General features: G+C 38.4%; 1 protein-coding gene across 1 annotated transcript in view; it reads right to left on the bottom strand.

Moving 5' to 3' along the window:
• The window catches only part of camk1d (calcium/calmodulin dependent protein kinase ID), a 186364-nt gene extending 176189 nt beyond the window's left edge, over positions 1-10175 (bottom strand). Inside the window, exon 1 of the mRNA XM_002935249.5 lies at positions 9065-10175. Coding sequence (XP_002935295.2) covers positions 9065-9159 — 95 coding nt within the window. The 5' untranslated portion in view covers positions 9160-10175. The remainder of the gene's footprint in view (positions 1-9064) is intronic.
• Positions 10176-17593: the final 7418 nt, after the last annotated feature.

Genomic DNA, 17593 nt, shown 5'->3' on the forward strand with positions numbered 1-17593 from the left:
TTAACTTATTCCACACAAACAGAAGCAGTATGTTTGTGGTTATGTCGCTAAATTAGTTTGGCTAGGAGGCGGTCAGAGGTCTTCACCACACCACAAATGGCCGTGGACACACAAAATATAAATTTGATTATAAAAATATCCTTATTTTGATTTCGAGTGTAAAGCGGACTCTACTGAAGTGTGTGATAATTTTACTGCCTTATCTCTCACATTCTTTTGATTCCAGCAGCAAGTGGCACAACATGTTTATGAATATATTCATATTTTATTCAACTAAAATACTTCCATAAATACAGCACTTTTTCACAATTGCCAATCACTTGTTTTTATTTAATTGAAAATACTAAACACAAACACTAAATACAAAAAGGCTATTAATATCCAAACAGAATCACACCTAGATAAACACCAGGTACTATCTGGGTCCAACTAGAGAGAATGCCAAAGTTGATTTTCCAAGGAAGAATCCTAATAACAGAGATTAACATTTCCATTTTTCTTCCACTGCAAAACCTGCACACCATTCAACAATATGTGAGAGCAAATTAAAGAAACAAATTAGCTAATTCTGTGTTGACAATAATTTTACCATGGCTCTCAAGGTGGCCAGTATCGGTCCTTTAGACCCATTTGGGCACTAACGATGGGCCTGCCCGACCGACATCTGGCCTGAAATTGGCCAGATCTCAATCGGCAGGTTTGATTTTTCACCATAACTCAAAAAATGTAATTAAAATGTCATTTCTATCCATACGCAAGTTCAAGTTTTATTATACAACACAATTTAATTAGGACACGCCTAAAGATTCTCACCAAACAAGTGGACCTTTGCTTGATTAATTCACCCAGGTTGTCAGTAAAATCTGGTTGATCCCATTGTTGTCCCCCAGGTCAATGATTGCACCAGTGTTAAAATGGTGATTGGCACATTCAGTATAATAAAAGGCAGTGGTGCTGGAAGTTTGACAATCCAAAGTTGCTCAGTCAATATATACAAAGAAATCATTAGGGTTGAGGAGCCTGCCTCATACAGATACAAATAAACAAAAGGACATACAAAGTCCATATGTATACATCTATTTTGATGACCGTGTGTGCAGTATGTTTTTATTATTGAAGAGCCTTTGATAAAAAGACACTAATTTAAAAGACCCATCAGGCTAAAACCCATATCTGATGCAGTCCTCCACCGAAAGGATTTTTAAAATGGTCTGTTAAATTCAGACTGTTTCCCAGGCCACATATTAAACAGCTGACAACGTAGTTAGAGTTGCAAAGTCAGTCAATGATGTCATGTGTATGAGCAGCTTTAGAAAATGTCAGACCACAAGACCTATGAATGAAATGACAAGTACAGTACATTATTCTAGTTAAGGCACCTATTATTTTTTTACTTCTCTAACACGTATTTTTCCTGTTTACTAGGTTTTTAATTGCCTATACTGAGTAAAGAATGAATTGTCAGGCAGTATGTTACTGTTGTATTTCACAGATCATCTAGTAAAATATAAATCCGCTGCTAACTGTGTAAGTCCCTTTTAGATCTAAACAGATAAATTATCCATATTGCATCTGGTGCCATACTTCCTTCATAGCCAGATTTGAGCCATTCAGATCCACTCAAAACATTAACAATGACAGCTCTGTTTGAAGGGTCAATACATAACTCATGCATCATTAAAGCTCCTTAAAATTACTTTTTCCAAATAGTGCTTTTCCATTTTAGCGTTTTTCTTCTGGCCTAGGGCAGATCCCCTGCCACCTAATCATAATTCCTGTTTTCATACAGTATCAATGTCTCCATTTTCTCGAAAAAAAATCGATCTCACAATCTTAGTCCAGTCTCTTACCTGACTTACCCTAACAAAGGTACTTTCTGATTTGTGTTTCCCAAATGATAAATTCCTGAAACCAGCACTAGTAACTAGTAGAAGGATATAACTGATATATTCATAAGAGTTAATGTGAACTCTGTTCAATAAAACATTTATTTCTGCAAAGCCAGTAGCTCTATCCAAATAAAGTTAAGTTTTACAATTTAAATAACTGATTTTGCAAGATTTCTCAGAACTTTAGAACCTATATTATTCCAGCTTCATGCTATGTAAAGTTCATATAATTGAGGTCCAGAGACAGGAGGAAAAACCATTCAATCTAGTACTCCCAGGAAGATTTTTCTTTATTAGCCTGACATACTGGCCTTTACCTGCAGTTGTCAATATAGGTCTGCCTGGTTTTGCTGCATAAAAATATTTGCTTGTTTAAATTACTCTAGCATTGGAGCTCACTTAGAAATATTCAGTTAAGGAGCAATAATTTGAGATAGCTTTTTGTGAAAAGAGTCTGGCTTCCTACTGCTTCACTTAGCTCCTTTGGCATCGTTACAGACATCTGAAATATATATTTAATATTTTCTAGCAGTAGGGACAAAAACGTTTAGACAAACATATTCATTTATTAATTAGTTTGTTAACTTTCAATATTATCAGGACCGGATTTGTGGCAAGGCCACAGGCTTTAATTTCACATTTTGATAAATCTGTCCCTAAGTGTCTTAAAGTGTATACATTTTAAACAATTTACACACTGTGTGTGTACAAGATATTCAACTAAATTGCAAAATACAAAAACCTCTCAAGTGTTAAAAGTGCCAAAAAAAAGCAAAATAGTGAGGGGGTAGGCGCCATCTTGCGCAACTTCAGGTGAACAATAATCTCTAAATATATATATATTTTTGTTTTTGCTTTTTTTTTAACAGTTAAATTACTATGAATGGTGTAAGAAGGCAGATGAGTGTACTGTAATCAATGGGTATATATATATATATATATATATATATATATATATATATATATATATATATATATATATATATATATATAAATTCTTGAAAGCAGGTACCGCTCACACAGGTCTTAAAGTTCCATTTTTAAAGCTTTATTGTCGAGGCGAGAGAACTGATGTTTCAGCTGTAACACCATATATATATATATATAGAAAATAATCATCTGTGGCCAGCACACCCTTCAATGTTTCATCAAAAAAATTTTTTTTTTTATTGCAGATATATTGTTAAAACCAACGTTTCAGTCCTTGTTAGGACCTTTCTCAAGGATAAAAAACAATAGTGCATCACATCACATCTAAATACCTGTGTATCCTAGCATGTGAAATTAGGTGCCCAATCCCCATTCTCTGACCATTATGTAATTAACCAATGTGGTTACTTTTGTACAAATTTGAATAGTCCAATGTGTGGCCATTATTTGTGCATGTGTATATCCATTCTAAAAAAAATATATATATATCTCTTATTATATCATGACCTAAGTGATTCTATAAAATATCAAACAAAGTGCAATAATCGCATATCATAAATAAGCGCTAGGTCTTTGTAGGAGATGTATTCAAGTTTTTATTAAGATGGAATAAAGATTTTTTGATTTTTATCCAGTGGTGCTCCGCTATATGTATTTTTTGGTATAACGTTTTTGGGATCCTTCTGGGAGTGGTTCCTGGCGTGTAGCACACTGAAAAAGCGGTAAGTGCTCCTGTGTGTTATTATCATTTTTCTTGCACTAATATTCTTTTACTTTTGGCTCTGTTGAAATTAAAAATGACAAGACCAAGTTATGAATACCTTGCAGATATGACATAAAAGTACAGATACTCAGTGATGTCACCTTAGTTAGAAAATATCCAGTGTAGCTTATACCTGGTATGAGATGTATATACGTGCTGATAAAGCAGTTTGGGTCCAAAAGTCATTTCTTGATATTTATGAAAGTAAAGTCTCATTAACAGGAATGGAACTCCTGATGATTAGACTGATACTGTGAGACTACAGCTTCTGTATCAAAAACAACAAAACAGTAATTCTATGTTTTAAAGCTGAACACACAAGCTTAGATCCAGTCGTAAAGCCCACTGCATATTTACTATAAAAATGGTAAGCCAATTTAGATCAAATACTACACATACAATTGTTCTGTACACGCCCATAAGTACTCTGTGTCGAATTACATGCTACACAGTCCTGATCAGTGAAGAAATAGCCACAGAGGACTTAAATGTGACTGTTCTTGTGCTTAATACAAGTAAAGGAGGCGAGGGTGGCAGAAAAATGGCTATAACGCAAGCTAAGTAGTAATGTGGATTTGTGAATCATTGTGAAGTGGGTGAGTGCATAATGTTAGATCTTGTTCCTTACATATGTGCTGGGGAGGGGGGCTTGGGATCTGTTCTGATACCCTATCCTACAGTGATTGCTGAGTTTATTTTGGCTTATGCTATTGCTCCTGCAAAGGTTTTTCCCCAGGCCCAGCAATCTACATTGGAGCTGGTCATGCATGTGACGATTCATGGTAAAGTACTATGTATTTGTGCATTCACTTAACGCAAAGTTGGCACTTTTATTCTACTATGTGTTCTGTGTTGAGACATTAAACAATAAGCTGGCACTGCATTTGTTCCACTATATATTTGGTTTGTAAACATGGATGTTTAAATTGGACGTATATTGGGGGTTGCTGCTATGCTCCAAAAGATAACACTGGAATTATTGTTTGGTTGTACTGCTTTTTTATGTGGTGTAAGATGCATATAGATACCTGTGATCCAGTGTGGGTGTGGCAACTGCAGGTGCAAGGAGAAAGTGCGTTTGGCCTGCAAAAAACTGCATGCTGCTTCTTCATAAGGGTTCCCATAGTAGTTCCAACCTTGGTAATGTCCATGCCACACTGGTAACTATCAATATTAACATTCTTATTGGGACAATATATAGCGAGAAATATATAACGGTTATCTAGTGTGGGTGTACCAACTGTGGGTATTACCAAAAGTGGGTGTGGCCTGAAAATGATAGGAGAACACAATATGTCATGAAATGTGGGGGTTATTACGTGTTTATCACGCAATCCATCTACAAACGAGTGTGTTTTTGTTAACTGGGCATGGAATTTTTGGGGGTGTGGCTAAATATTTTGGCACTGCTCTCATGGAGTTCCCTTTTTCCCCAAAAGGTGAGAGACGAAGATACCTGATAAGCTACAGTACATAGCAGAAAACTGCTCTGACTTCAGTAATTGCACAATCTAGTGAATATCTTTGTGACCTGATACTATTTACATGGTCTCTACACTATTTATTACCAATCTGAAAGTTGTAAAACATTTGATATCATCGGCAGTAATTGAACATTTTTTTTTCAAATAATTTAATAAAACAAACCCCTGCTTTAATTTAAACAAATCTGCTATAGCAAAATATATTTTAAAAACAGAAGCATTTCTATAGGTACAGTGATTTATATATGTCACTCTGTATTTTGATCCATTGCTATGTTGTTCCAGAACTTGTGATACATGCTGCTGTGAATCTTATTTTCATTTCTTGCTTTAATCAAGCTGTTTTTGGGATGAGGGCCCTCTTAATGCATCCAGTTCCTTACTGTTGTTCCTAGACTTAACATTGAGATAATGTTTTGGCATAATACTGTGTAATTGCACATTTTCAATTATTTAGCAAACAATAAGTATGGCTCTTATACTATGTTATGAAAATGAAAACCAGCCACAGTGAGGGAGATATTTTACTGTTAATCAGAAATGACAACTGTTTAAATAAAGGAAGGGCATGATGATTTGTTAAGCTTAAAAGAGTAAGAGAGAGAGAGATAATACCACATCCACTATACTTCCGATGCTGCCTGCTTTTTTTTTTTTTTTTTTTTTCGATGATTAGTCAGCTCTAGGCAATTGGATGAAGTCAGAGTGAATTACAGAAACACACAGCATGATGTGCAAAGTGGAGGCAAACAGAAACATGGTATGCTTCACTGGCTAGGAAATAAGGATGTCACAGACCGATGGGAAGGCATTATCATCGTGCATACGGCAAACGCCGCAAATTCTTTAAAGCAAAAATATGCCCAAGTGCAACAAACGGAAAACATATTCAAAAGCTGAAGGACATTTCGTTCTATAATGTATGTTCAGGATCAGTCCATAAAAATTCAGAAACAAAATCTAGCTGACCTTTCTGTATATAGCACTTGTAACTCGGTACCTTATTATTGCACTATATAATATAGCAGGTATAGAAATAACATGAGATTTCCTTTCTGCAGCATTAGTGGATTTATTGTCAATGACCCGGTGGCAAAGTACTGTTTCTGTAACGGAGCTGCACACACATACATATGCAGTCTGGTGGCATAGTACTCCACTTAAGATCCACTAAATACCATGTTGGCTAACATTTTCAGGCCGAGTAGAGATACATTTCATATTCGTTAATCAATACTGCCGTAAGTGTAAATCGCAAAACATAATACAGCAATATTATAAGTGTGTGCTTTTAACAATAAATACAATACAAAATATATTGAACATGAAAAAGCGATGACTTTTTGAGTCACTTGTTACTATCAGGTGGCAGAAGCAACTGTTTTGCTTCATCTTAACCACTGTAGCAAACAGAAAAACTACTGACCTCTTAGGTCTTCTTTACACATACATTCCAGTTCCTTTCCTTTAAATCTTAAGCATAAATAATTACATTTTTTAGACTCTGCATTATGTGGCCTTAATCTGTGTGCATCTGTGTGTGTATGTCATAAACCTATAGGGAGATGTTTAAAACAAAACCAATGCTTAAATTACTTGATCATAGGTATAAATTCCTTTCCAATATGTTTTCCCCTGACAGAAAATGTCTGTTTGAACAAGCCCTAAGGGGCAGAATATATAGGAAACAACAGGGATCAACGTTTATCTGACAGTTGCTGCCAGAATGCAGTGTTTTCATGGCAGCTATAGACACATGTAGAAGTCTTGTGAATGAAGGAGATTAATACGCAGATACCTACATGATGTCAGTGGAGAAACACAGTTTGCCCTGCCCCACCCAGCTGCCCTCTGCAATAAAATCAGTACAAGATTACTCTGTAGCAGAGATTTTAGACGCAGGGTGAAAGTCACCTCTATACCCTTACTAATATTCTGTCTATGAGGGCCTGCTCTGTACAGAGTGATCCCAATGATTGGAAGCGCATTTAGTGGCATCACTGCATCTGTAACAGTATTATTCTTAATAGGAATAATTCATATATCTTTATGTAAAATACAACTCAATAAAATGTAAGCAAAGACACTTCAAGTGCCACTTGAAGCAAGCAAGGTGTGTTTTGGCATCTGACTTTTCTGGTATAGCACTGATTAAATGGATGTAATCATCAACATGTAAAGTGTTATGAGCCTGTAACAATAATGATTGAAAGTAATTATAAAATGTTTTCCATCTTGCATGGGGAACTGTATTGAGAAGCGAGAAGCCGGCGAGAAGCCGACTCAGCTTCCTTCCTATCAAAAACCAAACCCAAACAGCAGCTATGGCTTGCTATAAAGCTGGACACACAAGCATCCACTTTGAATCAGTCATTCACAATGCAGGTTCCATCCACAGCTTTGCCGTTAAATAGTAGGCCAAATTAGTCCAAAAAGCATACATCCAATAGTTCTAAACTCAGCCTCAAATTGTCTGCTAGAAGGTTGACCTCATACACTATGATATCTGCTCACCCACAGTAGTAAATGTGTTTGACCAATCAATATACTATTGTTTATGGATTGTGACTGGTTGGTCAAAACAGTGACTCCAACTTTATTTTGAGGGGTTTTCTTGGTTTTCAGTGCCGAAGCATGAGCCACAAGAAGTTGGTAAATCAACACACAACACTAATTATGAATAAATAAAAAACACTATTAATTATAGAACTAGAAAGACAAAATAATCATGGGAACAGAACGATGAATCCCTGCAACATGGTTCTGTAAAAAAAAGCTTCTTATTGAACTTACCATACACTCACATTGGCTTCTTGACAAGCAATGGAAAAAATAACTGCAGTGTGTGTAGCAAGCAGCTAAGGGAATCTCCATACTATGCTTTGCAAGTCCCTCACCATTAAAGAGGTAAATGTCACACGTTCTAATTTGAGAATCAAATTGCACTGAGTATGTGGTGATGGCACGGATTCACCTTAGTCAGTAATTAGGCAAACATATACCAAAGGAGTGATCCAGCATCTGTGTAAGTACTGTTTATCACAATATACTTTCCATACAGGCTAAGGTCCTAATGCAGATGAGCTGCATAAAATGATTATACTGAAAGCATAATCAGCTTCCAGTCTGTGGGTGTAAGAAAATACAAACTGGTTGGCATTCAAGAGTGTCAGGAAATATAGCCTCTGAATTGCACTTTGCTACCCATACCATTTAGCTAAAGAGTATGCATTATGTGTGCGCACATTAACATTCACACAAACACATCAAGATGATTACCAACGACCTGGAACAGCAAGGTATCAGTTACTTGGGCCATAACACAATGCGTTTATTGCTCTGTATAATGTACTTAAATGGAAATTCTTAACTTTTATTTTAAAAAAAACGCTTCTAAACCCCAACTCACTCTGGCAGCACTGCGCTGATACAATGTCATAACCCACTGGGTTTGAAATACGGTATTATTGCAGTTTATAAATAAACATCACCATCCCCATGTGACAGAACATCAATATAGTGAAATGGTACAGTATGCACATGCAAACCATGGGCAAAACAAACTGCAGTGTCATATTCCACTACAAATACATACACATTTAGAATGGAAAGGTTAGATTGTAATGCAAGGAATGGTAACTAGAACAATAGAAATAAAAACAAACCAGCCGACACTCTACTACCAGACTTATTCACAATGAGGGAGCAGTTTCACATTTAGCAGGGAGGTTGTTAGACTATAAGTCTCAGCAGAGCAGGTTGCGGGCCACAGGTAGGGAAACCCCTGCAGTACAGTGCCTGAGGAGCAAGTAACACACACCAAGCTCTCCTCACACAGAGAGTGCAGCTGCAGTCCCTACCTCCATACAGTATTTAAAGCTTGGCAGATACATTTATTCTGGAAGTTCCTATAAATTAATGCCAGGCTCCCCCGGTGCCAATCCCACAGCCTTTCCCTCAATGCCCACCTCAACCATAAAACCCATCCCTACACTTACGTGCCCAGGACCTCCTTGAACTGAAATATCCTCTTGACGTCCTCCACCTGTTTCTTCCAAGAAGTGCCGCTGTTCTCCCCGTTTTCCCGTGCCATGGCCAAAAAGTAACAGCAGCCTTTCGCTATAGCACCCAGTGCAGGAGCCTGGTTGGGTGGGTGCCCCTTGTTAGACTTCCTGCTTCACCCAGCCCCAGAATAGCTGCAACAGAAGTGTACACTTAGCTACACGGTGTAACACGCATGAATGCCGGGGTCTCCTCCTTCCCTCTGCCCACTGGTGCCTGTGCCCACACGCCCGCTGGGGATAGCGCTGCTGAAGCTGCTGCTGGGTGCTGTGCAGGGAGCCCAGTGTGAGGATGAGCAGGAGGTTTATGCCCTGTCACAGTGTGCAGCCTCCTCCTCCCCCCCACCCCACAATGGATGTATGATCAGAGACAAGCAGGGGGTGGTGCTGTTAGTGACGGACTGGGCTCCCCGGGCTGCTGCTGCTGCTGCTGTGTGTGAGAGATAGGTGCCAGCGTCGGGGCAGGTTGAATGGAGGTGCAGCTTGTGGGAATAGCACAGTTGGTGTGTGCGGAGGGCTCTCAGGCGGAACTGTTTGGCAGCTCTTGCTCAGTGGATTCGCATTGCACCAAAAGGCTCTTTCCTGTGGGCTGGACCTGTCCGTTATCGGCTCCCAGCTCTAAAGTGCGAGGAAAGGCGAGCAGCAGTCTGCCAGCAGCACGGAGACCCCCGGAGATGGGTGGGATCTACATGCGCACAGGCAGCTGCAGGAAGCCACTATTCTGCCGTTACACTGTGTGCTTGTGGACACCTCATTGTCCTGTTCTCAGTGTGTATAGACAGCGCTAATTAACGCATGATTTTATTCATTACCAAGAAGTGTCCATTGCAGGTGCCCAACCCCTAGTTCCTTTGTATTTGCAGAGTCCCAGCCCATCTCTGTCCCGGGATAGGTATCAACCGCCTAGAGTTCTGCGCTGGGGCAATCTCCATGCTGCAATTGGCAAGTTTTTGTCTCGCTTCTCTTGCCAGTTGCCGCCACTAGAGGTCGCAGTACTTATCCTGTGGGTGAGCTAGTGGGAAGATCATTAATGCAGGGCACCTGCTTTTTACTTTTGTAAACGAAATAACTTGACCATGGGGCTCTGAAAAATATTTTGCTGGGGAACCCAGGCACCCAAAAGCTACACCGCTGGTATGTCCGCTGTTTCAGAGTCCAATAGCAAATAATTCACTCTACCATTTAATATTGTATTCTTGAACCAACAAATGTATTTTCTCTAGCTGTAATATTGGTGTGTAGGCAGCCATCTCAGTGCTTTGTGCCTGAGTCTGAGCTTTCAGAAGGAGCCAGCGCTACACATTAGAACTGCTTTCAGGTAACCTATTGTTTCTCCTACTCCCATGTCACTGGAGGAGTCCCAAGCAAGTCCCTTAGCCCCATGTGAAATTTCTAAATTAAATATTAATATTTCTGTTTACACTCTTAAAAAATGGATTTAAATGAAAGATTCTGCTGGAGAAGCTCTATTACCTGATGTGCATGTTTTCCAATGACAGTATTGCTTTAACACTACTCCAATTAACAATTGGCATTGTTATGTTAGGCTTATGAGCGCTGGCTAACCAATAATAAAACTCTACCAATAATTAGTTCTTGTTTATACTGAGGAAATAATATTAGATAAAACATCTGAATACTTTTGGTTACATAGTGTAATTTCAAAATCATTAAAGGAGAAGGAAAGGCTAGTAAAGTGTTACTCTCAAGCTGCAGGCATACCTTCAGTTGTCTCAATAGTGCCCTCAAGTCTCCCCATATTTCACCTGTTCAGAAGATCTGAAGCCAAACAGGAAGAAAAAACACTGAGCTGTGTAAAGAAAGTTCCCATAATGCCACACTCCTGCACAGACATGCAGACCAAACTGAACATGCTCAATTAGTTAAACTAGGAGTCAGCTTCCTGCCGATTGGCTCAGATCCACATTCCTTAGAGGGGGGAGTGAGTTCTTAGCATTCTTGTAGGAGGGGGGAGCAGAGAACAGAAAGCTGCGTGTCTGTGGCACAGGACACAAGAAATCTTTTTTCAGAGAAGTCAGTGCAGCATTTCTGTGAGTGCTGTAATGGCTGTATTTACATAGACCTTTCTGATAAAGCTTACTTAGATTTTACCTTTCTTTCTCCTTTAAAATTAAGCATATAAATCAGGTTTGTGGCTTAAAAATACACTTTAATTACTCATGCACTCTATTAATCTATTAATTATTAAGCTTAGAACCTGCTCTAAACACAAGGAGCCATTTTGGGGTTCCTACCCTGTAGAAACATATCAGGTATGTCTTACCATGGAAAGAAAAATAATCATGGCGGTACTGGTCTGGACTGGGATTCAATAAAGACCCTGGCATTTCAAGGAGGCAGGGCCAGATTTCTGATTAGGGCGCCCTGAGGCCGCCCCCTATTGCCACCCGCCCACCTACCTCGACCGCACATGCGCAAGCCCCCCCCTTCCCAGCATGCATGCGTACTACTTAACTTATACAGAGTAGTGGGGAGTGGACGCACTAAAGTTTCTGTGTATCCTCTTCCTATTGCTCCGTATGTGGCCAAACTACTCCGGTGCGGCTGGGCGGCATGCCTCCCCTAAATTTCTGCCGCCCTAGGCTCGGGCCTGCACAGGGGCCCAAACAGCCCTTCCACGGTCCACTGAATGGGGACTGTCTGTGGCATCTTACAGCAGCCCGTCTCACATTTGCCAGAATCCAGAGATTGCCGGTCCAGGCCTACAGCAGTAAACCACCAGAATGTTAAAATATTTTCTTTCTGTAAATTAAGTGGAAACTCTTATTTCATTCATACTGGGTTTATGAAATGTGTGATACAGGCAATAAACTGTAAGCATTCAGTTTTATCTATACTACTAGATAATATTAATGGAAACTATATTCCCAACTTAGCTCTTTAGAAACTGTATTGTGCTGTAAAGAGCCATTGGGGATTTTAAGCAAATTTCTTATTTGACTGCCAAATTATTTCTATAGTGACAACTTATTTATTATATCATTTAAAGGAGAAGGAAAGTTAAAAATTAAGTAAGCTTTATCATAAAGGTCTATGTAAATACAGCCATAAGCTCTCACAGAAACTCTGCACTGAGTTCTCTGTCAAAAGAAACAGGATTTGTTGTCTCTTTGTTTTTCTGTGCCAGAGACTCGCAGCTCTCTCCTCTCTCCCCTCTCCTGCTCCCCCTCCCTCAAGAATTCTAAGAACTCACTCTTCCCCCTTAGGAATATGGATCTGAGCCAATCAGCAGGAAGCTTCCTCATAGTCTTACACGCTGAGCATGTACACCAGTCTTGGTATTGGTTTTGGTGAAGGAGCGAGGCATTATGGGAACTTTCTTTACAGAGCTGAGCATTTTTTTTTCCTATGAGGCTTCTGATCATCTGAACGGGAGAAATATGGTGACACTTAAGGGTACTATTAAGAGAACTGAAGGTAAGCCTGCAGCTTGAGATTAACTCTTTATTAGCCTTTCCTTCTCCTTTAATGATTATATCATGAAAAAACGACAAGTCACATATTACAAAACTAAAGCATTCTATCATTCATCTAATGTTAAGTATGTATAATTAAATAATTGTATTCATGATTCTACTGCTCTCTTAATCAGTTGCTTCCTTAAAAAAGTGACTCTATATTCACGTGTAGGTTTTGAATTGTAGGTTTGCGTTCTAATGTATAAGAAATAAAATAACCTGTACTCAAATTTAAGATGGGAAACCAAAAAAAATTCTTTGTATGAAACTCCCTTGAAGTACTATAAATTCATGTATTTACTAACTAATATATCTCTACTGGTGAGTTACTACTTTCCATATTACTTAATACTTCTTTAAATAAACACCTTTAGGACTGTTTTTTAGCACTGTGTTGTTTCTTTGTATTTCTCTTCCACATTCCCATGATACTCACGTCATTTTATGACAAGCAATATGATAAATACTAATTCTTTAGGTAAGCTTACACTTTATCAGGGAAAAGAAGAAAATATTCAAGTTTAAAGGTTGTTGTTAATTATAGCACACTGACCAATTTACAGTTGTGCAAAGGTCTGTCCCTTTTACCAAACAGATCATATTTCTCCATCTAACCTACTCCTTTGATCTCCAGCAGTGGACAAATACAGCTACCCATAAGGATGGTCATTTCCTAGATCTGGTCTTTTCAAAAAATCGAGATCTATCTGCATGTAACAGTGAGCCTTTTCCTTTTTCAGATCATCATCTTATCTCTTTTTCTATCTCGCATGTGTCTCCTTCTACTCCTAACACTCTGACCTAAAACCCTGATTCGCAACACTCGAAGGGTTGATATAACTGCTCTCTCTAACTCTCTTAGCTTTAACCTCTCCTCTTTCTGTGCTTCCTCTGATCCTGAGTTACTGGTAAATGCCTACAACTATTTTATCATCCGCAATAAACACCCATGCCCCCCTGCAGCCGCAATGCAGTCGTGCCCACAATCCCCGTCCCTGGCTTAACCCTCAGACGCTATTTCTGCGCTCCTGTGCATGATCCGCTGAACGCATTTGGAGGAAATCTTGTGCAAAAGCAGATTTCCTCCACTTTAAATTTCTTATGGTGTGTCTCAATACTGCCCTATCCCAAGCCAAGCAAGTATACTATAACACACTTATAAATTATAATAAATCAAACCCACGGCGATTGTTTTCCATATTTAACTCGCTACTTCATCCTTCACCTAATGAATCAAACATATCTGAACATACACGCCAGGACTTTGCTGACTTCTTTAAAAGCAAAGTCGATTCTATTCGCAAACAATTTTCCCAACCTTCACATACCAGTAATCTCAGCCTTTCAGAATCTCCTCTTTCCGTATTCAACTCCTTTGATTTCGTAACAGAGTCTGAAGTTTCTCAACTTCTCCGTTCCTCTCTGCCTACTACCTGCTCACTGGATCCTATGCCCTCATCACTACTAAAACAATGTGCCCCTGTCCTTACTCCAGCTCTTACCCACATACTGAGTGGGGAGATGGAGGCAGATTGTTAAACAGGCCATTTAGACAATGGCCATCAAATAGAAGATGATACAGAAGGCAAGGATTTTCTTCCCAGTTTGGTAGCAACTCTTTCATTTGGTTACTTTGCTAGCACTTTATACAGGGGTACCAATGTATTCCTCAGCTGGACCCCTGTATGAGGCAGAAGTGCAGGCTTAATGCAGTCAGACAAAATTAGACTTTTTAAGAAACTAGCAAGTATGTGGCATATTGTGATAATAAAACTGATGCCTGGTATGGCAGGACTGTTTCAATAACCTGTAGACCAAACTACAACATACTGAAATAGCTGTGCTGGATACAGTAAGATACTGTACTGTAGGCCACTGCTGTCCAACTTCTGTAGTACTGAGGGACGGAATTTTTCTGGCTTACATGGTGGAGGGCCGATAATGGAAGTTTTAACCACTCCCCTTTTGTAAACTGCACCCACTTCAAACCATACCCATGTTATCACAAGAGCTTTTAAGACCATACCCACATTAATGGTAGTAGCGCAGGATAAACAAATGGTTGGTGCTCACTGTAGGGATATCACCCTTCATTCATATGTCCAAGAATTATATTATGTCATATTAAGACACACCTTTAAAAGATATTCCTTTATTCTAGGTTGGCTAAAGTGGTGTTAGGACAGGATTTAACCCCTAAGAGTTGGCGCTCACAAATCACTACTTATAGTAAAATCAATCAATTTATTTCCACAATCAATGAATGGTAAAAAGCACAATAACATATAGTTCATACAATATAAATACAAGTAAAAATAAAACCAAAGTGCATGTTTTCTATTTTTACATGTGTTAGGACAGGATTTGACTGATTTGCCACCTTGTATTAAAAACAACATTCACCTCAAAAGGATCATGTTATCTAAAAAGAAAAAGGGTGGTTTTATTTTAGATACTGGGGACAATCTAACACACAGTAGCTGTATTGCAGTAATAGAGAGAGACCCATACCCTGTACACAACAATTATAATGTTTTTTTCCAGAAGTATGGGTTGTAATGGGAAATATGAAGGGGGCATTTGTTGTTTGTTTCATCATTGCCCACTAAAGGACAAAATATATCAGTTTAATAGACTTTATATTCTTGTACATGGTGTTTGTCTTTAACACTAACCCACAGAAATATATATATAAATGCATTAACAGAAAAAACCTGTTTCACAGTAACACTTTTTACTAACCCATGAGACATGGAATTTGGAAAACTCTAGTTTCCATGGTGAACAGACTAAATCTGTCTACATATAACTGTATTAAATGTTTATCGATGAGGTCTCATGTGCCAGAGGAAGAAGTGAAGAAGCAGGATGACAGGTGCTAAAAAATACATAGAGACAGTGTAAGAGTCATACTGCCTATTAGAGTAGATTGAATATTTCATCATAATCAAGGGGTCCTAGACTAACTGCAAAATCATTTTTTTAGCTGTAGAATACTAAATTTGAGGTCAAATATGGTGAAAAGTTTATTATTTATGGCAATAAAGTGGAAACAATGGGTGCATTCTAGCAAGTAATATTGTAAGTGAAGCTTTTAAAGAAGATCTGTCAAGTTAAACATGAAACCCCCTTTCTTTTTTTTTTAATGAACATATTCATACCTGTTTTAAAGGTATTTAAAAACCCGAGCTGTCAATCATATATTGCCTGATTGGGCACAGAGGCAGGGCAAGCAGTTCCTTTCATTTTCTATTCTGCACTTCCTAGATGTGACTGCAATCCTTACATTTCCCCTCTTTACTCACCATCTATAATTGTGAAGCATGTGCATCAGGCCCCACATTCTGGCGCATGCACAAGATTTTTGGATAATTAAAAGCTTGTCTTAATAAGTGTCTATAACTTCCATTACGCAAAATGTAAGGTCTAACCAGGGCAAACAGACTCATTGAGGCTACCCCACATGTCCAACTTCCTTGGTCTCTTGGGAACAGAATGACAAAAGGAGAGGATTGCATATAAAGATTAAATTATCTCTATTTAAATCAACACAGGGGAGGTATGAAATATAAAAGAAAAATAAGTCAGTTATTGCTTTATAAATGATAAAACTAAAATATTTGCATTTATTAAATGTTGAGTTTTATTTGCTCATGTGAAAAGAAATTTAAAGGGAAACATGATTAGGCTGTGTGATTTTGTAAAAATGGAACCAATGCATTGTTAAAGAGTGAACAATAGTTTTGAATTTAACAAATTATTTTCCCTGCTGGAACGATTTGTTTCAGCCTAACAAATAATTGTCAAATCCTTTGTCCAACAAGCGACTTGCATGGGAGAGAAAAGAAGGTTTATATTACCAAGTTGTACTATCACAAGGTTGGTTGGAGTCATGTGAAGATCCTTATCTTTTCCTACACCCCTCACTAAACAGGTAACTTTCAAAGTCAGAAAAAGTCCAGCTGAAGGCAAAAGCATTTGGAATAGCACTTTGAAACCCAAAGTCTGTAACTGGGACAGGCAGTCATGTACTTTCTTGTAGTAAAATAGTGATATATTGCTACACTACAGTGGCCCATAATACAAAATACATGACTAGAAAATGCACTATATGTTGGCAACATAACTTTTTAAAACTGCATAAATGCAGGCTTCCGTTCTGTGTGATGTATATATTCTTTATGAATGTCAACACACCTCCTTATTCCATAATGTTTCTGTCTGGGTTAGACAGATGTTTGTTAATAGAATGTTGTTATTTAATATTTGGAAGTGCAAGACTTATTGATATAATCAGACACTAACCAAATCTCAATCAAATTGTATGGCACACATGGCCCATAACAGCCCAGTACAGACACTTTTAGGCACTCACAATTCCAGTTAGTGGGAACTGCAGGAGGTAATTTTTTTAGCTTCTCAGCTGGCTGCAAACCACCACATGTCCCATTAACCTAATGGTTACTAGAAAATAGAGGTTTGCTGGAAATGATAAAAGCTAACAGATCCTTGACTGAGAAGATGTAATAAAAGCATTATGATAAAAGGCCTTTACATAAATACAGCATTCTTTTCTGCTTCTTTCCAGTGATGGCATTACACAGATAATTGCAGGATTAGCTCCCCATGGATAATTCATTTCCCAAAATTAATGAACTGAGATGTTATTTCAGTTTTGAGAGTGGTTCTGCCACATCATTTTTGTTCATGTACAGAAAATCATACCATGGTTCCTCAGAAGGAAAAATTGCAGCTATATATTGCACTATGCAAAACCCAACGCCTTGCATAAGTATTAACCACCTCCCTTGGACTTTTCAACCTTTTGTTGTTACAACTTGAAATCAAAATAGATGGTATTTTTACCATTTAATTTACACTCGAGTATATACAGTATATTGGTGTAAACACACAAGCAGTGTCAGTCTGGGGGGAGCATCCTCCCCGTGCGTAAGTGAAACACGTCAGGGGCAGACATCGGCGGGCA

The sequence above is a fragment of the Xenopus tropicalis genome, chromosome 3, assembly GCF_000004195.4.
Source record: "Xenopus tropicalis strain Nigerian chromosome 3, UCB_Xtro_10.0, whole genome shotgun sequence".
In the NCBI taxonomy this organism is placed as follows: Eukaryota; Metazoa; Chordata; class Amphibia; order Anura; family Pipidae; genus Xenopus; species Xenopus tropicalis.